We start from the raw sequence: 18,690 nt of genomic DNA on the forward strand, positions 1-18,690 counted from the left end.
TTTCACTTTCCAAGACTCAGCTTACATGGGTATAGTTGTTGGTTGAGTCAGCCCTCCACCAGAACCCGAGGACTTGGGGCGCATGCACAGAGTCTGCCATTGGGTCTTTCCTTGTTTTGGGTTTCTTATAACTGCCTTGTTATGGCGTTTTGAACATATGGAGGAATTATTCTGTAGGATTATACATTCTTGATGATGTCTATCGTCCAGTATGAAGCTCTGAAAGAGAGCTCAGACATATATCTAAGCATCTATCGACAGAAGACTTTGGCATTGGGACATCTCTGGAACTGCATTAGTTAAGGAGGCCCTCTCATGCCTTCTGTCATTTCTTAATGGTGGGATGTTGTTTGTGGGTTGCAATGTAGTGTCCTGTCATTTCAAGAGTGGGTTTTTCGCAACGACTAACAACCAACATGCAGCTTGGAGTCCAGGGTGCTGCTGTATCAAGAGGAAGATGTGCATTACTTTGCTCAATTATTAGAAGACAAATTGTGCTTTCGAAGTTATCATACATGTAAATAATTAGGTATCAGATTTATTTAGCAAGTCTTCACCAAGTTGAGTACTTGAATATGCCATTCAGCCTTATGGATCACCATTGGTCCTCTCAGGAAGATCAAACAACCAGGTTATCCTCACTTAAACTCGGGCGCTTAGACGACCCAAAAATACACATCCTGGTATGGTGATCCCCTGTCGCCTACAAGGGAACTTTCTGTTGGTTGTTAGTTGTGACTGAACCGGTTTCCTCTTTGCTCTGCCCACGTCTGTTCTCTTCTTTTTTTCCAAAATTTCTAGATTAGCAATGAACGAACTCATGTGGTGAGCCTTTTGCTTCGTTGAAGCCATGTATCGCAGGTTTATAGCACCACTGCTGGCAGTCTTTTGCTTCTTACTTGTCGTTACGAGTCTTTATCTTAGGCGTGATCACCTTACTTGGCGCTCGAGTTCTTACACTCCTGTACAGCAAGACGAGGTAGAGAAAGGCCCTAGTCTGAAATCAACGGCAACAGTCACTACAAAAAGTGCTAAGATTCAAGAGAGCACTTCGCATACGCCAACTCCAACTGCAACCTCACTCTTAACTCCAACGATCTCAAATGGTGAGTCTACAATACCTTGCGTCTTTATCCAAGACCTCTGTGTTCATTTCGTATAGGTACTATACTGTCTGCTGAGCGTATATCACCTTACATCTCAGCTATACTCAATCCATCATCAACGGTTCTCCCCCTTCTAGAATGCCCTGTTCTAAACGTCAACCGTTACAAGATCCTTCAGGGATCGCGACACGGAGATGAGGTTCAAGACCCGCAAATTGACTATTTCTTCGCTCTCAACCTACGAGACTGTATAGGCATTCTTCCTCGCTTGATGGACAGCATCGTTGAAGCTGTTCGCTTCCTCGGACCTCATCGATGCGCATTGTCTATTGTTGAAGGAAACTCACCTGACGGGACTTCCGATGTACTTTCAGCTCTGAAACCCTTCCTAGAAGATATCGGTCTGGTCTATTTCTACAACAGTTCCAAGATCAACCCAGCACAAGGAAATGCACGCATCCGCAAACTTGCCCAACTACGCAACCTAGCCCTCACTCCTCTTTACAAAGAACAAGTGAAAGTCACAGACGACACAACAGTCCTTTTCATCAACGATGTATCCGCCTGCGCAGAAGATATTCTCGAACTCGCTCTTCAGCGACACAGTCTCAACGCAGACATGACTTGCGCTATGGACTGGACTTATGTTGGACCCGATCCAACCTTTTACGACATCTGGATAGCCCGTACAATATCAGGAGACTCGTTCTTCGAAGTTGGCTCGGACGGGAATTGGAATTCTGCGTGGAACCTTTTCTGGAGCGCCCCTGATACTCGCGCAAGATATTATGCAAAACAGCCTTTTCAAGTTTTCGCCTGCTGGAACGGGGCTACAGCGTTTACTGCAGCGCCATTGTTACATGGTCTTCGGTTTCGAGATACTCGCAAAGGAGAGTGTTTTCAGGGCGAACCCCAGTTGTTTTGTAAGGATATGTGGTACAGGGGTTTCCGCAAGATTGCAGTTGTGCCGAGTGTGAATCTTGAGTATTCTGATGAGAAGGCCGCGGATATAAAGAAGTTGAAGGGCTATGTGTCGGGCATAGTTGAAGGTCAAGAAGATAGCGCGATAGATTGGGTATTTGATCCACCAGAGCAGGTGAGATGTATGCCAACTTGGGATAAACAGTCCTGGAGACCCTGGAACGAGACACTGTAATGATAGAAAGAGCTAGACGACAATTGGCATCATAATGAATAGGGTTTCGAAATTATCACCAATCACAAGGTATTTGAAGTGATGAATGTTAAAAGCAAACAGACTTGTGTGTATTCACACATGTCCTATCGAAGGACATCCATGATCCCGCTGGATGTTTCTTATAAATACATATATGCCTTTGCAACCTTATCCATTCTATTGGCTGCAACGTCAACTTTTGTCCAATATAACAGGTATCGTGTGCCACTATCGCTTGACTCCACCGACAAAAGAGAGAGAATCCAAATTTCGCACAATTACATTTTCCAATAGTCCATTGTCTATTGGTTCCAATACCAGCGCTGCCCAACGGGATCAAAAGCCCACCGTGATGGGAAGGAGAGTGGCCTGGCCCCTGTCTGCTAGACATGGGGTCCAAGGTGAGGAGGAAGTTGGTGATGATAGGCTTGAGGAGCAAATTGCTGAGGAGGCCAAGGAGGGTTAGGCATGTATTGCCTGGGAGGTGGTGCATTGAAGGAGTTGGTATTGAATCCTCGCTGGAACCCGTTACCACGGAAAGGGGCCATGTGGCCTCCTCGTCCAGGAGAAGGTCCGTGGTTGTTAGGACCGTGCCCGTTAGAGTTGCCTCGCCACGACATCTGGTTTCCCCGTTGAGGCCAGCCATTTCGTGGCTGGCCACTGCTTTGCAGGTAAACATCACCTCCATGGTAAAACTGGCGATCGCTCTCAGGTGAAGGCGGCCCATTGTGGTAGGATCGTCGGCCATCGTTATAGTCACCAGAACCATTTCCTGGGCCCCCACCTCGACGGGCACCACGTCCATGTCCTCCCCGTCTCCATCGGTAAGGTCGTCGAGGACCACGAGGCTTTCGATCGACCTGAAAATCGATCCTCTTGACGGGATGAGTGACCATTATATCATCGATGATGCCGTACTTGATGAGCTCATCGTCGTCAGTCGTCCATATCTGAAAAACATTTTCCAGTTTCTCAATATACTTGACTTCAGGCACCCAGGTTCGAACATATGTGCCGTTGTTATCATAGTCGAATGCTTGTTTTATTGGGTTAAAGATACGTGCATCGCCTCTGGGATCGTTACCGACACCCGCAACGTACTGCCAGTTCGCCCAGTTGGAAGACACATCATAATCTACCAGCATGGCTTCGTACCATTCAGCTCCATATCGCCAATCAATGCCAAGATGCTTTGCGAAGAAGCTGGCGACGTTCTGTCGGGCTCGGTTCGAGGTGTAGCCGGTATGATAGAGCTCTCGCTGCGAGGCATCGATCAAACCCATACCGGTTGTTCCTCGAAGAAACCTGTCAATGATATCACTCAGTTCCTCAGGTGAAGGATCTTGATCGGCGTCGGCCTCCTCCTTCAGAGCTGTCTTCCACTTTTTATCATATTTGCCACTGGCTCCCTTAAAACCATCAAGCTTGAAAAGACGTGAGCCAAACTTCATGGTACACAATCGCATGTAGTCCCGCCACAAGAGCTCAAATCTGACAGCCTTGGTGCCCTCGTTCTCGCCCTGTCCGAAACCTATAGCTCGAGAGTAGGATTGTTCTTGGCCATCCTCAAACTTGACAAGTTCCTCATGGATAGAGCGAGCCGAGATAGATCCGAGTGCCAGGTACGCTGAAAGCTTGGTGCTGTAGTCGGTTCCGAGTAGGCCATTGCGGGTTTCCTGGTAAGTAGTCATGGAGCCTGACTTGATGAGATGGCGAAGACGGTTCCAGGCAGGCTTCTCACCACCTTTGAATGGGTGTGCAGTCCTAGCATCATCAGGATAGGCAGGAGGGTCAGGCACCATACTGTTGATGGGCTCCAGGAGACGTTGTTCAAAGTCATTGTAGTTGTCAGGAATTTGAAACGGAGATGCCTGAGCTGGTGCCCACGATGAAGGGAAAGACGGTAATGATCCGACATTCGGACGAGGGAGAGAGGCGCGAGGGCGCTCACGGAGGGGTTCTTGAGTTTTGCGGAAGGTTGTGAAAACATCTGGAAGCTCCTTGGGGTTATCCAAACCAGTGTCGCGGCTATTCACAAGCATCAGTGAGTTATCCAATATAGACTTCTTGTCACTCAAGAAGAGTGATAAGCTGAACTTACTCGTCGATGTAATACTTTTCGTCCTGCCAAAGCTTGAAGTTGATGTTGTTCTCAGAACATACAGATGCTACAGCGTTCTGATCATCAACCTCTTCTTTCGATACTTCCTCGGTCATCCAAACCGTATCGACAGATTGATGGTTATCATGCAGGGACTTGATCAAATGCTTTAGGACGTGATCGAAGTTTCCGATACGAACCAACATGCCACTGCCGATGACCTCAAGATGTTGTTTCACATCCCAGATAGACTCAGCTTGAAACTTGGCTCGAACGGGGCCACATCTCCAGAAGCGGCCTACCTGACTTCGGGCTGGGGGGTAAGGGGATTTTTGTCCTTCAGCAACGAAGCCTGAGGTTTCGATTTGGTGGGGAGGAAGAATGTAGATGGGGAGGAGATGGGTGAAACCATGGTCAGAAGTGGCCAGGTGGTGAAGAATAGGGTTGTCGGTTGCCCTGAGATCGCGTCGAAGTAGATAGACGAGGAGTTTATTCCCAGCCATGATGTCAAGATTACAATGATGTTATCCTAATACAAGTTGAGGCGTAAATGGGGCGTTTATGGTATGGTATGTAGTTCAGGGACCTGGTTTCGGATCCGAAGGGAGAGATCTTGAAATGGCGGACTTTGTCAGATCTTCCACTATGTGGTTGTGCGGGAGGGGCCTAGTTTTGGAATGGGGTGAGGGCTCAATATTCGGGCCACTGAGTGATTTCGTTTAAACGGATGGGGGAGAGTGTGTGGGAGGTATTTGGTTGGGCCGTGTACAGTACAGTAACAGCAGCAGCAGCTGAGTAGAAAGTGGTTGTATTTGTGGGCGTTAACAAGGGTTTAGACTCCGTACTTGTGAAGATATAATGCGATGATGGCTAAACGAAGTTGAACGAAAGCTGGATAGGAAGAGAAACTTCTCAGAAGCAAACGAGTCTGGTAACTCGACAGAAGAGTCTTGAAGGTAGAAGGGCAGCGGGTCGGGTTGTATGTAGGTATTGCGTAAGTGATTAAGACAAAGCTAAGTGAATCTGGTCTGACTAGAAGGGGAACCAGCGGATACTGAAGATATCAATTAGATCATGGATATCGGAACCTGGGATCTGGCTACTACTATAGCTTTAGCTCGTCTTAGCTTAGTTTAACAGCTTCAACGGTTCCTAGCCAGATATACCGTGAAGCAACGTCGTCGCCTCGATGCGGATGTAGCCACAGGGGTGTATATATCGCCTGCCCGCGACCCTTGAATGGGAAGGAGGAAGCTAGGCGGGAGCCTAGCGTGAGTGAAGTGACGGGTGGGTTCTTCTGGTAGTTGATAGTGGATATGATGATGGCATTCAGGTCCCCTAGACGCGGGAGTGAAGCTGTTTGAACCCCGGTTCAGCTCAACTTGACTCAAGAGGCCAAGTCTAGATGGTTGAGAGGAGGGTGTCTGTGTCTGCAGCTGAAAGGCAGACTGAGACAGAGAATGAGTGCAGGAGAGTTGAGTGTGGAAGGATAGATATGAACTTCAACCAACCGAAGTAGTGGAGAGAAGATCGTAACAGGGGGAGTGAGAGAACAAGGTGAGAGTTGAATGCAGATGATGACGATGATAATAGAATCTAGACTAGGTAGGTACAGGAGGTGAATGGAGATCCTCCTTCCTAGGCCACGGCGTTGTTTTTTTTTTCGTTCAAGGGGCCGGACCTGCAGAATGCAGTGATCGATACACTAATAACTCTCCGATTTGTCCAGGTCTAGAAGCTCGGGACAATCATAAAAGCGCGTTTTTTGATTTAAAAGGGTAGCTCGATATCCGTATCTCGTTGTTTAACACGATATACGATGCCACAGCGAGGTCCAAAATAGGTAAAATCGGTGATAAGAGGTGATGGCGACGACGATGGAGATACCGGTAGAACAAAAAGAAAGGAATTCAGAACTTGGAACAAAAAGAAAATAAAGCAAAAGTAAAGAGACCAATCGACATTTGGACCCTGATCGGCCCATGACGGAGAACCCGGTTGTTGCGGCGGAGGCGCGCCATTGCTATGATGATTTGACTGTAAATTTTGCTATGTTGCTACGATGCGCTTTGCTTTGTCGTGATCCAGTGTCGATTCCCATGCCTCGACAACGAACCTCTGGATCGGACCAAAGACGGGAGCTCTAGCCTACAGGGTTTAAGGGTAGGGCTCAAGCCATTGGACGCCACAGCAGAAGCAATGACAGGGGATGGGGAGGAAAGAGGCTGCTAAAAAAGTTTAAAGTGTGTCAAGTTTTATTCGCTCCAGCGATGATCTTTTTTTCCCTACCTACCTTAGGTACCTCAGCAAATGCAACCCAAGGTGAGGTGATTCTACTTGGCCTGGGGCGGGACGACGCGCAGTCTTGCATCCATCCATTCGCACCTCATCCTCAAGTTCTTTTGCTTTGGAGCTGGAGGCTTACAGGGGGCTTCAGGGCGTGTCCGACCAGGCTCGGCCCTCATGTCTCGTCTCGTCGCGTTCAGGCACAGTAAGTGGGGTTGGGCTTGATGGTGAGAACTTCACCAAACTTAGCAAAAACTAGACCGTTAATGATTGACGTTCCTAAGCTGACACTTAACAAGGGGAAGATTTCCATAAACAGAAACCTCATATCCGTAAACCGTCAATCATGTCTAAATTGATCACAGCTTGCTCGCCCTGGATGAACGTTTGACTGTTGTGCTTCCCCCCTATCAAGCCTCACCTACTACTTGCGTACGTGTATTCAATGTTGTCTCCGCCTCACTTCTCTCCTCTCCTTGTCTTGTGTGTCAAATCTGCACGACGTGATCTGGTGTCGCGCCAACGATTGAGATGCGATGCAGCGGCATGGCTATCGACATTATCATCGCCATCGCGAGGGCGTGTACGACTGTTACACTGACTACTGGTACTGTGCTGTGTTGTGCTGCCTGCAAACGTTCTGAGACACGACAAGGGGCGGGACAAGACCTCGTGAGAAATGGATCCTTTGCGGGCTGTCAAGTTTCTGTGGCGTACCGCGTGTCGTATCCTGTGGTCTTCTGCTGTGTTGGTGATCGTGGTGATGGTTGAGAGCTTGACTGTGATCGAGAGAGGGTCTCTGAGAAATCAGGGTCCAACCAGTTTAGCCGATCAATGACATCACGACTTGATGGGGGCTTTTTCAATACCCGTGAATTGGACTCAAGTGTTTTAGTTGATGCAGTTGCTTTGGAAATTGATCTGGTACACGATTCACTGCAATGGTTGCAACTATCACGAGTATGCAGCAATCAATTGCTGTCAAGCCCGGCTATCAACATCATCACTGATTCCCGTTTCTCAGATCTGCACGTAGGGTGCTAACACACGCCCATCGAGCTGAACAAGGGGGTTCTAGATCCTGTCAAGTCAAGTCCAGACTCGAGAGTTTTCAGACCCATTTTCTGGCCCATGTTCATCCATGTCCATATGGATCCATGACCAATCAATCCGAGCGTCGTGTTCCCCCGAAATGGCCTGATGTTTTTTTGCCTTTCGTTTCTTTTTCTTCTGTTTCTTTTTCTTCTTCTACCGACATGGGAAACAGCCCTTTTTCCATCAAAGGTACCCCAGTCTCCGATAACCGTTGATAGCGTGCGTTCCCAACGATCGGGCTCATGGCTCTCTTACATATCTTTTGCTGATGATGGCTCTACCGCTCGCACGCAAGCAAGCAATTTGTTTGATCTGAGTTTACGGTAGTTCAAACGGCATTTATGAATAGAGTTTCTGGTTTTCCCATTAGAAAATATCAAGAAGTTATTTTCGTAAGATCACCAGCTTTTCTCATATGCCAAAACACATCAATCAACCCGATATTTGCTGCCCAGCCTGGACCAGCCTTCTCCCGTCTCAGCAACATGCGTGTCTCAAATTTTAACAATGTCGTGTGAATAATTGATTGCATAAAGCCCACATGCAACGATTTCCAATCGGTGTTTCTCCGATGGCCAACGGAGTTGAGTGCAGAGCAGATCACAGCCAAGCTTTTCACTATAACCTCGACCGGGGTATTGTCGCAACCAGTTCCGAGCCACAAGCTGCAAGACTTCCCAGAATCATCTCGTGAATCAATGCAACTGAATCACACGCGTCTTGAAACCACGAATCTCCCTGTGTTTCCTGTATTAACAGGTTAGCCAGTGCTATGATTCAGAGAAATAACCAACCTTTCGATTATCCTCCTGAAACTGCAGCATAAGTTGCGCAATGATGACGACGATTAAGCCCATTTCTTGAATGTGCAGGTATCAAACCAGCTCATGTTCTCTTGTTTGGATACTCCATCGCGATGCTGCTTTGCACTGAGCTATTCGTGGGTTTCGGTCAGGGGCATGACATCGCTCATGACGACACTCTCTGGACTGTTTTTGAGATCGCGTAGGATCGCCACTACTAACGCGCTTTCGTCGACCTATCGTGAAGTCATCGCACGTTGCGATGAAGATCAGGGTTCATACACAAGAACTCTACTCAGAGCTAACTTAGAAAGCGTTTTCCAATGATCCAGAAAGGAGTTTAGGCCCTGATTAGCATGGGCAATCTCTAATTATCGATTCTATCATATTTCTAGTCTAAGAAACTTACGTCAAGTTAACTTAGAGCTACCCTGTATCAATATATTTTCAACTGTCACGATCTTGTTCGATCCTGAGTCTCTACTTACTCCGTGTGATCATGCGAATCTGCATTGGATCATCTTTTCCGACACGCCCTCTGATAGACCAAGTCGTAATTAGAACATGAAATGCAATACTACACGCCACGATGTTGAACCGGTCAAAACCTGAAAAACGCCTACCATGTCATGGTATCCAGACTCGCATAAACGGGCGCTTGAAGGCTTCGGCCTTGCTCGCGACATTTTGATATTCGCGAGGTGCATTATTGCTTTCTTTTGGGTTGTCACAATGTCTCACTGAAGCGCGCGTTGGAACTCCACGAAGCAAAGATGTGGATAGAACTCAGATAGCTGAGTTGACAAAGCCTATTCAGACATTACAAGACAAAATAAGCCGCTACGAATGAGCTGCTGCATATGACCATATCAAAACGCTGGCAATAGTATATTCGGCTCATAGCTCATATAATAATTGAGACAAGGCTTCGGATCGTCTTTATCCTTCCTGCAGTCAGATTCTCCTCGCAGCAATATGCAGATGTCTCTTATGCATAACGACCCAACGACATAACTACACATGTAAGCGATGTTCGTCATATTTCTCTTGAATCGAGATCTCCAAAAAAAAAATCGCCTGCAACTTTGGTTCAGGCACAAAGCTCAATTGGTTCATACTCACAACCATAGGGCCACCAATGGTAATGTACAATTTATATCACTGAGACCCTGTCGCAGATTGTTCAACGCCGACTTCGTCATTGATGCTATCTGGATGTTTTATCAACCTACCGGGTAGGCTATTGACTGATACATGCATGATATGAACAGCCATGTCTGAACCGACCGAGTACTGCCAGAACCCTCAATACCCATCAGTTACCGACGGATCGAGATGATAAACTCGAAGGCAACGATATCCTCGGTCGGAGCGTGTCGGACACATCGTCGTATGTCCGCGTATCTTGTCCGACGACGGAGCGTGGGGAAAACGACCCCAGATTTTCGGCGAGGGGAAGCTGGGGTAGAGATGGGGAATCACGAACAGGTTCAATTAAAAAGATAGTTGAAGGAGGCTTCCTCCTTAATAGATAATTCTTAATATTAGCTTTTACCTATAACCCGTAGGCGTTGTATTACCAAGGTATACAGAACACTGAAAGCACTGGCTTGAGATACGTAGGGATAGCAATCTAACGGTATCAACTAAGGTAAATGTAATGTTGTAGTTGAGGCTTGTGATCGTGAGTATCTATGCCCTGCGTTTTGCTACATATCAGCCATCGATCTTATCAAAACTACAGCTCGGCTGATGGATACTGCGTGAGTTCCAGGCCAAGACACGAATAACGAAAAACGCACAGGCATATTGGTCTCCCTATGAAGCCAAACATATGATCAATAAATAGTATCTCCAACGATCCTTCAAGTGGATAGCTTTGGTCAGTGAGGACAAGACTCTGAAGCCAATTCAACAAAAGATAACAATTGAGTGCATTGATTGGCTGGTATATGGGGTTTGAGTTTCCCCTCACTAGAAAAGCCCCTGAAAGACTTCATTTTTCTGATCGTGATAATTGGAGATCTTGGACTGTTCGCACCGTACAACTCTATCATAATACTCGACGTTTGTACAGTGTGAATATGACAAATGTCCACGAGTAAGTCCAGCCGGCGGCTAGCCGAGGGAGTTTTGCGGTAAGCTACGGCAAACTGAAGCGCCTACAGCCGAGCGTAATAAATATGAATACCTACCAAGTTTCTCCAAGACAAAAATCTCTAGGATATTAGGCCCTGCAGAGGTTGTTCTCTTTACCCTTCCTCCTTCGTTGCATTTGTGATACCCCTCATCATCACCCACGTCAATTGACCTCGTCCTTCTTCTTCGTGGTTACGCAGGAAGAAGACAGCAAGCCAATTATCCCCAAGAATGTCTGCCGTTAACCGGACCCTCCGAACGGCCTCCAAGCAGCTGCGCTTCCAGTCTCCCCGGGGTCTTCGTGTCGCCGCCCCTCTCGTGGCCCGCTCGGCGTTCGGCGCCGCTCGCTCTTCTCTTCCCGCTTCTCACGGTGCCGCCTTTTCAACTTCTGCTGCTAGACGATCAGGAGCGCCCAACATGTCTTCCGCCGACCGTGAATACGATCCTGAGATCAAGGATATTGCCGACTATGTCGCCAACAAGACCATTGACTCTGAGCTTGCTGTGAGTTTTGTCAATCTGCCGAGGCGTCGATTTTGCACCCCGGCAAAATACCCCGCCTCGAAGCTTCTAACCTCAACACCAACAAATTATCACGAGAACTCAATGGCACTCAATCGTTAAAATCCATTGCTAATTCATATTTCAACAGTTCGACACTGCTCGATGGATCCTTCTCGACACCCTTGGCTGCGGTCTTGAAGGTTTGAGGTTCAAGGAGTGCTCTAAGCTCCTTGGGCCCATTGTCCCTGGCACCGTTGTCCCTAACGGTCCCAAGGTCCCTGGTACTCCCTTCCAGCTTGACCCCGTCAACGCCGCTTTCAACATTGGTGCTATGATCCGATGGCTCGACTTCAACGACTGCTGGCTCGCTGCTGAGTGGGGTCATCCTTCTGACAACTTGGGTGCTATTCTCGCTGTTGCTGACTGGATCAACCGTACCAACAAGGCTGGTGGTAACCTCGCTGGTGGCAAGACCTTTGTTGTCAAGGATATTCTTGAGGCCATGATCAAGGCACACGAGATCCAGGGTTGCCTGGCTCTCCTCAACTCTTACAACAAGGTCGGTCTTGACCACGTTGTTCTTGTCAAGGTCGCCTCTACCGCCGTCGTCTCCAAGATGCTCGGCCTCAACGAGAAGCAGATTGCCGACGCTGTTACCCAGGCTTGGGTTGATGGCCAGTCTCTGCGAACCTACCGCCACACCCCTAACACCATGTCCCGAAAGTCCTGGGCTGCCGGTGATGCTTGCCAGCGTGCCGTCAACCTGGCTCTCAAGGTCCTGAAGGGTGAGCAGGGCGTTCCTACTGTCCTGTCCGCTCCCGTCTGGGGTTTCTACGATGTCCTTTTCAAGGGACAGAAGTTCGAGTTCCAGCGCCCCTATGGCAGCTATGTCATGGAGAACGTTCTCTTCAAGGTCTCCTACCCTGGTAAGTTTAAATCACCGCAGTCAGTATATATGAGATAGGTCTAACATTTAGTAGCCGAGTTCCACTCTCAGACCGCCGTCGAGGCCTCTGAGAAGATTCACCACCTCCTCAAGTCTCAGGGCAAGTCTGCCGCTGACATCAAGTCCATCACTTGCCGAACCCACGAGGCTTGCATCCGCATCATTGACAAGCAGTTCAAGCCCATGGACAACTTTGCCGACCGTGACCACTGTATCCAGTACATGTGCGCCACCATGCTTGTTTTCGGCCGTCTTGAGGCCACTGACTACGTCGACGGTGGTGAGGCTGCCACCTCTCCTCTGGTTGAGTCTCTCCGCCAGAAGATCAAGTGTGTTGAGGATCCTCAGTACACCAAGGATTACCATGACCCCAAGCTCCGAACCATCTCCAACGCTCTTACTGTCGAGCTTAACGACGGCACTGTCCTCGATGAGGTCGCTGTTGAGGCTCCTCTTGGCCACCGTCTCCGCCGTGAGGAGGCCAAGCCCGTCATTCTCGAGAAGTACAAGCGCCACCTTGGCCCTCACTACCCCGAGGCCCGCGTTAAGGAGCTTGTGGAGCTCAACTTGGACGCCAAGAAGCTTGAGTCTACCCCCGTTGATGAGTATGTTGATCTATACACTGTTGAGAGCAGCAAGTTCGTGCAATAAAGGAATTTATGAATGGAAGAGGTGGAGGACGCATATTTAATCGCAAAGCCCAAAGAAGGCTATGTATGGCTTGGATAGAATGAAAATATCACGCCTAAAATGAACCAATGAATATAAAAAGTCAACAAGTTTCAATGAAAGAATCTATGAGCACCTTTCCTTACTCCCACGTGTAATAAAAGGCGTCTGGGTTGCCTGTTGCACCGCAGCCATATTCAGCGATTTACGAACTATCAAATCTCGTGATTGGGTCGGGTTGAGCGAGGGGCAGCACCGCCTCAAATGCCCGCTTTATTTGGTAGGGGTTTGGCTTGGGTGCTTGGCCGAATTCCGAATCCCAAGAAGCATTGGTAACAGGTCAAAACACTCTCCTCCTGCATCTAACTTCAACCTGACATCCTGTCATTACTGTACCTTTGTCACGTTGTATCAGTGTCTCCAAACCCATCAGAACCTGCATTGATTTATCAGCGTTAAACGCATCTTTATACCCGCATCGCAAGTCCGGACCCTTTCGGCCGCACCATCCGCAATCATGGCCTCAGATCGCCAGACTATTATTGAAGTGAACCGGTCGCTTCGTAATATCAAAAATGTGAGTGCCTTCGCATCCTCCTCATCGGAACTTCCATTGGCGCCACCATACTCTTCTAGGCCTTCCTACTGAACATCAACTAACACCACAAAGGAACTCGAGAACCTCCTTGAACGAGGCGTGATTGACGACTCCGTCTACGATACCATCAACACCGCTCTTCCCGCCGAGTCCTCCCTCTCGGGCCCCCTCAAGACTGCGACCGGCAACAAGAACAACAACACCGCCGCTGCTAAGGCCGCTTCTCCCGCACCGGCCGCTCACGCGCCTCCTACCAAGGCCTTCGAGGATCTCAAAGTCAAGTCGCATTCGCCCGCGCCACCCGCTTACGATCAGACACCTCCTCCTGGTCCTCCCCCCCGCAACATCAAGCCTACTGTTGCCAACGCCCGCGCCCTGTACCGCTACGCTGCCTCCGACGGTCGTGACCTGGGATTCGAGAAGGATGATCGTATCGCCGTGTACGAGTACATGAACCAGGATTGGTGGATGGGCCGGAACGAGCGCACAGGACAGGAGGGAATCTTCCCCCGCAACTACGTTCTCGTCGACCAGGAGACCAAGAAACCTGTGGCGCCTATTCCCCAGCCTCAGTACGGCTACCCTGCTTACGCTCAGGGTCCTCCTCCTCAACAGAATCCTTACAACTCGCATGTGCCACCTATGGCTGTCGCCGAGGGATCTGGACAACCGCAGGGACAGGAGGGAGACGGCAAGGATAACAAGGTCAACGAGTACGGCAAGAAGTTTGGTAAGAAGCTGGGTAACGCAGCTATCTTTGGTGCTGGTGCCACCATCGGAGGAAACATCGTCAACAGCATTTTCTAGAGTCTCTACAGTGGAAAGATGCATTGGCTTGCTTTTAAGTCACTGGGCGCATATACTGGGCGTTAGGGATTCGAAAGGTTCATAGACAAGTATCTCAGGACGATACTGAGCCTGTGGTCAGTCTTAGTTTAGTATACAGGAGTTTAAATGACCGCTGCTAAGATAAGGATTTGCTTGCATATGAAATGATTGGCGCAATACCCGTGAAGCCGATATTTAAATTCAATGCCGATAGAATTTGAACATTTTCAGTCCATGCTGGTTCTCATGAGGCGCTCTTCATCATGGCTGGTGGAGCTGATTGACCGGGTATACTGTGCTTAATACAGTGCGAATGTTCTAATAATCACGCGAATTCGAGCCATGATCAATATGTGCACTGTACATCGCAAAATTTCTTGTTGACGCTCAAGAAATCTTAAACGAAAGAATTCAACAACATCATAATCAAGACACAGCCTTCATCATGTCGACTTCCAAAAAGCGCCAAGCAGAGGACACTTCCGCTCAGCCAAAGCCAAAGAAAAGTAAAAAGAGAAAGGCGAATGCACCCGACGATGAATTGCTCGATACTGAGCTTGGTCTCAACACACTCTTTACCAAGATGGACAACCAGCTCTTGGCCGATCATCTGGCCCAGAAATTGGGACGCTTCGGCACCGACTTGAGCGCTGTTGAGATTTCTGATATGACTGTATCAGGTAAGAATATATGTTGCCAATTGCCTTTTTATTGAAAATCTCACTCACAATTTCCAGCCAACGCGATTCAAGATACCACCTCATGGCAAGAGTCAAGAACATTGGATAAGTTCCCCGACTTCCTGGAGAAGGTGTCAGAGGATCCCGAGGGTTTGAAGAAGGCGCCCAAGAAGAAGGGCTCACCTCATACCCTCATTGTTGCAGGAGCGGGTTTGAGAGCTGCCGATATTGTCAGGTACGTTGTTGCGACCCAGTTTGAGAGAAAGAGACTGATTATAGGCAGGTCGATGCGCAAGTTTCAAAGCAAAGAGAACTCAGTCGCGAAATTGGTATGTTTCTCTTCAAGATGAATGGGAACAATATTGCTAACACATGCAAGTTCGCCAAGCATATGAAAGTCGAGGAACAAGTTAAGTTCCTCCAGAACCACAAAACCGGCATTTGTGTCGGTACGCCTGCCCGACTTATGGATCTCATCGACAACGGTAAGTTCGGTATCAATCCTTCCCTTTTCGATCGCCCTCAAAGTTACAAGCAGGCGCTGACTTGAACAGGCGCTCTCTCCCTGGATAATTTGAAGCGTCTAGTCGTTGATGCCTCGCATATCGACCAGAAGAAGCGAGGTGTGATGGACATGAAGGATACCATGATGCCCTTAGCTCGTTTCTTATCCAAGAAAGAGTTCAAGGACAGATACGGTGATGAGAAGAAGCCGCTGGCTTTGTTGTTCTATTAGATGGATGTGATACCCTGACACAAGAAAAGTTGAATGCTATGAAGCTGTTTCTGTTTTGAGACTTACCCTCGATTGTTTATAGATCTTACCTGCTAGACTGCTTATCTCCACAATACAGAAGATACCATCTCACTTTCCATTTTCTCCATTCTACGGTAGATGATCTCTCCTGTACGGAAGGGGCTGCCTCCAGAATTGACGCTTGCTCCTACCCTCACCATCACCAAACCGCACCTCCCCCCTATGCATCAGAACATCCGCCTACTTCTTGATCCCTGAAGATGCCCTCGATCTTTGACTTTTCATCTTCATCCGTTGTCTTCAGCTTCAGCTCAAGCTCGTTTTTGGAACGCATCTCACTCTCTTTTTGGAACCCATCCCTTGATCACTCACTCACTTTTTGGTACTGTCGTTTAAACCAGCACCCGATTTCTGCACACTTCCCCCATAATAACTTCTCGCTTCTCAAACAGCCATGCGGCCTCATTTGTTCGCTGGCTTATTATCGAGCCTAGCTAGCTGTACATACAGCCTCGATACACCTACACCAGGTAAGGATTCTAAGCCTTCTTGCCAATGAATATTCTGACAAAGATTGTAGAATGTGCTACCATTTGCTCTCGCGAACTTATGCACTATCATGGTATTTCTACTGTTGAGGGTCTCTGTTATGACATGGCCGTTCAGCGAGTAGGTGGTTGCTTCTATTGCATCGAGTGATGGTTGCTGACTATATCCACAGGAACTATTCTCATGTCTAGCCAGTTCTTGCACTGATCAGTATGGTCAAGCTTTGGCACATACTATCTCCACTTGTTCTCATCATGGTGCTTCCATCAGTAATCTCCTTCCAGTGGAACTACAACATATAAGTCTTGCCTCGAGGCACTTCATGCCTCTCGTCTCACGCTCTGATTCAGCCAGCTTCGGATTTGAAAGTCGTTTTAGCTTGTCTGTCGACTGCAAAGCCGGCTCTGATGGTGTTCTTACATTGTCTCTCCCCGAACCCACCGCTTCAGTTCACCAATCTATTCCCAATGGTGGTTCCTCTGCCTCCCCAGGAGCTGGGAATGGCAACTCTAATGCCGGAGCAAGCCCAACAGGGGGTGCCACAGGCTCAAACAATGGGCCCTTACCAGGAAACACAGCAGGCTCGGGTAACAGTCAAGGTGGCCCTTCGGGAGGTACAGGCACTGGAGGAGGCGGTGGTAATGATGGAGCTGAGTCCTCAGATCCTAACGCCGATTGCGAAGAAGACAATTCCAATAATGGACCTTCACAATCTGGCAACGGCGGTGGCGAATCTCAGCCTGCCCCAGCTCCGGCTCCAGCTCCTGCTCCTGCCAACTCGCCTGCAAACAACAGTCCCCCGCAGGATGGCCAGCCCAACGCCCCTCCTGCTCCAGGACCAGATGCTGCCGATGGAAATAATTCACCTGATAATCCCAACCAAGATAACCCAGGACATCCACGACCTCAACCCGCTCCTGTCCCTGCACCAGCTCCCTCAAGCCCTGATGGAGGCAAAGGAGCGTCAAATCAAGATAGAACTGGTGGCCTGGGAGAGGATTGTGATGAGAACGCGCCTCCAGGGCTAGATGCTAACTCTCTTGGAAATAATGCTGCTGGAACCTCTCCTCCAAATACTGACGGCTCAGTGGACTGCTCTTTTGATGTCAACAATCCAAAGTGTGCCAACCAGAATCAGCCACCTCCTGGATCTCCTGGACCTCAACCTCCAGCACCGGATTCTTCCAGTCCCCAAAGCCCCGCTCCTGTTCCTGGTCCCGTCCCTGCTCAAGGAAACCCTCCATGTGGTGCTGAGGTCGGCATACCAGACTGCCCCGCCTCTCACCAGCCTCCAAGTGGCGATGGTAGCAATGGAAATGAGTGCTCGGATCCCAACGCGAACACTGGCTGTGGCTCTTCTGAGCCTTCATCGCCCCAGCCGCCTCCTCAGCCAGCACCCCTTGCTGTTCCAAATGACTGCCCTGGGGACGAAAACTCACCTTGTAACAAAGGAGGTGACGGTGGGCATGATCCAGGATCTAGCAACCTGCCTGAACACCCTCCGCCACCGAGTAGTCCTAATGTGCCTCCTCCCGATGTAGGTCCATCACCAGCTGCCCCTCCTTCTCAACCAGATACAAACGCTTCTCCTGACAACGGGGTCTCTTGCGGTGGAATACCTGGCTCTTGTCCAGGAAATGGTGACCCAGGAATCCCACAACCAGCTAACCCTCCTCCTGCGCCTCCGCCTTCAACTTCTCCAGAAGGCCAAGCCCCTAGCGGCCCACAAGATAATCCTACAAATGACGATGATGGCGCTGGATGGGAAGGCTCCGGTACAGGAAGTGGCAACAGTGATGACGGAAACGGGAACGGTGATCTCGGGCCCGAAACACCAAGAATCACGGCACCACCTATGAAATCCGCTCTGCCTGCACCAGCAGCTTCACCTCAGCTTCCAGGACTTCCTGTTCAACCAGGACCCCCTCATCCTACCGATTCCAACGCTGTTGGCGGCGCCCATGAAGGACCTCAGGTCATCACAGTAATTATACCAACGCAAGTAGAGAGCACAGCAACAAAGGTCATGACAGTCTAGCCGACAAATGGCCCTTCAATGTACTCATCACCATCTCATTTGAAGGAACGTGCCATGGCTGACATAGAACGAAGGCAAGAGAATGGTCAGGAAAATGACACTGCTGCGGATGACATCCCTGCCCTACCCAGCGCTGCTTCAGCGGCATCGGTTGTCCAAGCGGACATTCCGACCCAGTCAGGCATGCCCGAGCCTTCGTTCGTTATTTCAAGCGACTCGACAAAAGCCCAGAGACCCTCACAGTCGTCGATTATTTTTCCTATTCTGGTGGTGTTTGTGGCAACATTCTTCATGGCTACTGATATGATGCTATGACTTACATTCTTTCTTGTGTTTATAAGCCTGGGTGCCTGGGTAGTGTGGCAGTTTAAAGACCTTGCATTGTTTCAAAGAAATCTGTATTGATTGGTGGTT

At 49.0% G+C, this 18,690-nt stretch overlaps 6 protein-coding genes across 6 annotated transcripts; 5 read left to right on the forward strand and 1 right to left on the reverse strand.

The window, feature by feature from the left end:
• Positions 1-687: 687 nt before the first annotated feature.
• BKA55DRAFT_223883 (cryptococcal mannosyltransferase 1-domain-containing protein) lies at positions 688-2,324 on the forward strand. The gene is made up of 2 exons (XM_046185250.1): positions 688-1,106; positions 1,163-2,324. The coding sequence occupies exons 1-2, from the start codon at positions 851-853 to the stop codon at positions 2,260-2,262; spliced, it is 1,356 nt and encodes a 451-aa protein (XP_046053545.1). The 5' UTR covers positions 688-850; the 3' UTR covers positions 2,263-2,324.
• A 342-nt stretch (positions 2,325-2,666) lies between these two features.
• On the reverse strand, positions 2,667-4,887 carry BKA55DRAFT_503207 (DASH-cryptochrome; the record flags this gene model as incomplete). Its single annotated transcript, XM_046186984.1, has 2 exons — positions 2,667-4,311; positions 4,385-4,887. 2 exons carry the CDS (start codon positions 4,885-4,887, stop codon positions 2,667-2,669), a joined length of 2,148 nt encoding a protein of 715 aa, XP_046053546.1.
• Positions 4,888-10,736: 5,849 nt separating this feature from the next.
• On the forward strand, positions 10,737-12,994 carry BKA55DRAFT_557076 (MmgE/PrpD family-domain-containing protein). Its single transcript, XM_046191761.1, has 3 exons — positions 10,737-11,211; positions 11,360-12,137; positions 12,192-12,994. The coding sequence occupies exons 1-3, from the start codon at positions 10,939-10,941 to the stop codon at positions 12,806-12,808; spliced, it is 1,668 nt and encodes a 555-aa protein (XP_046053547.1). The 5' UTR covers positions 10,737-10,938; the 3' UTR covers positions 12,809-12,994.
• BKA55DRAFT_557079 (SH3 domain-containing protein) lies at positions 12,995-14,458 on the forward strand. The gene is made up of 2 exons (XM_046191762.1): positions 12,995-13,403; positions 13,497-14,458. Exons 1-2 carry the CDS (start codon positions 13,344-13,346, stop codon positions 14,229-14,231), a joined length of 795 nt encoding a protein of 264 aa, XP_046053548.1. The 5' UTR covers positions 12,995-13,343; the 3' UTR covers positions 14,232-14,458.
• Positions 14,459-14,631: 173 nt separating this feature from the next.
• BKA55DRAFT_557082 (U3-containing 90S pre-ribosomal complex subunit-domain containing protein) lies at positions 14,632-15,800 on the forward strand. The gene is made up of 5 exons (XM_046191763.1): positions 14,632-14,932; positions 14,990-15,167; positions 15,216-15,261; positions 15,312-15,417; positions 15,487-15,800. The coding sequence occupies exons 1-5, from the start codon at positions 14,698-14,700 to the stop codon at positions 15,666-15,668; spliced, it is 747 nt and encodes a 248-aa protein (XP_046053549.1). The 5' UTR covers positions 14,632-14,697; the 3' UTR covers positions 15,669-15,800.
• A 343-nt stretch (positions 15,801-16,143) lies between these two features.
• On the forward strand, positions 16,144-18,575 carry BKA55DRAFT_734174 (uncharacterized protein; the record flags this gene model as incomplete). Its single annotated transcript, XM_046201252.1, has 3 exons — positions 16,144-16,219; positions 16,270-16,358; positions 16,411-18,575. The coding sequence occupies 3 exons, from the start codon at positions 16,144-16,146 to the stop codon at positions 18,274-18,276; spliced, it is 2,031 nt and encodes a 676-aa protein (XP_046053550.1). The 3' UTR covers positions 18,277-18,575.
• Positions 18,576-18,690: the final 115 nt, after the last annotated feature.

The sequence above is a fragment of the Fusarium redolens genome (genome assembly GCF_020744475.1).
Source record: "Fusarium redolens strain MPI-CAGE-AT-0023 chromosome Unknown BKA55scaffold_3, whole genome shotgun sequence".
NCBI classification, from domain to species: domain Eukaryota; kingdom Fungi; phylum Ascomycota; class Sordariomycetes; order Hypocreales; family Nectriaceae; genus Fusarium; species Fusarium redolens.

Excerpts from the sequence above, each read along its gene's own strand:
- BKA55DRAFT_223883 (XM_046185250.1), top strand. The coding sequence starts at position 851 with ATGTATCGCAGGTTTATAGCACCACTGCTGGCAGTCTTTTGCTTCTTA. Across the intron at positions 1,107-1,162 it reads AACTCCAACGATCTCAAATG|GTACTATACTGTCTGCTGAG; the intron begins GTGAGTCTACAA and ends CATTTCGTATAG.
- BKA55DRAFT_557076 (XM_046191761.1), top strand. The coding sequence starts at position 10,939 with ATGTCTGCCGTTAACCGGACCCTCCGAACGGCCTCCAAGCAGCTGCGC. Across the intron at positions 11,212-11,359 it reads CCATTGACTCTGAGCTTGCT|TTCGACACTGCTCGATGGAT; the intron begins GTGAGTTTTGTC and ends ATATTTCAACAG. Across the intron at positions 12,138-12,191 it reads CTTCAAGGTCTCCTACCCTG|CCGAGTTCCACTCTCAGACC; the intron begins GTAAGTTTAAAT and ends AACATTTAGTAG.
- BKA55DRAFT_557079 (XM_046191762.1), top strand. The coding sequence starts at position 13,344 with ATGGCCTCAGATCGCCAGACTATTATTGAAGTGAACCGGTCGCTTCGT. Across the intron at positions 13,404-13,496 it reads CGCTTCGTAATATCAAAAAT|GAACTCGAGAACCTCCTTGA; the intron begins GTGAGTGCCTTC and ends AACACCACAAAG.
- BKA55DRAFT_557082 (XM_046191763.1), top strand. The coding sequence starts at position 14,698 with ATGTCGACTTCCAAAAAGCGCCAAGCAGAGGACACTTCCGCTCAGCCA. Across the intron at positions 15,262-15,311 it reads AGAACTCAGTCGCGAAATTG|TTCGCCAAGCATATGAAAGT; the intron begins GTATGTTTCTCT and ends AACACATGCAAG. Across the intron at positions 15,418-15,486 it reads TATGGATCTCATCGACAACG|GCGCTCTCTCCCTGGATAAT; the intron begins GTAAGTTCGGTA and ends TGACTTGAACAG.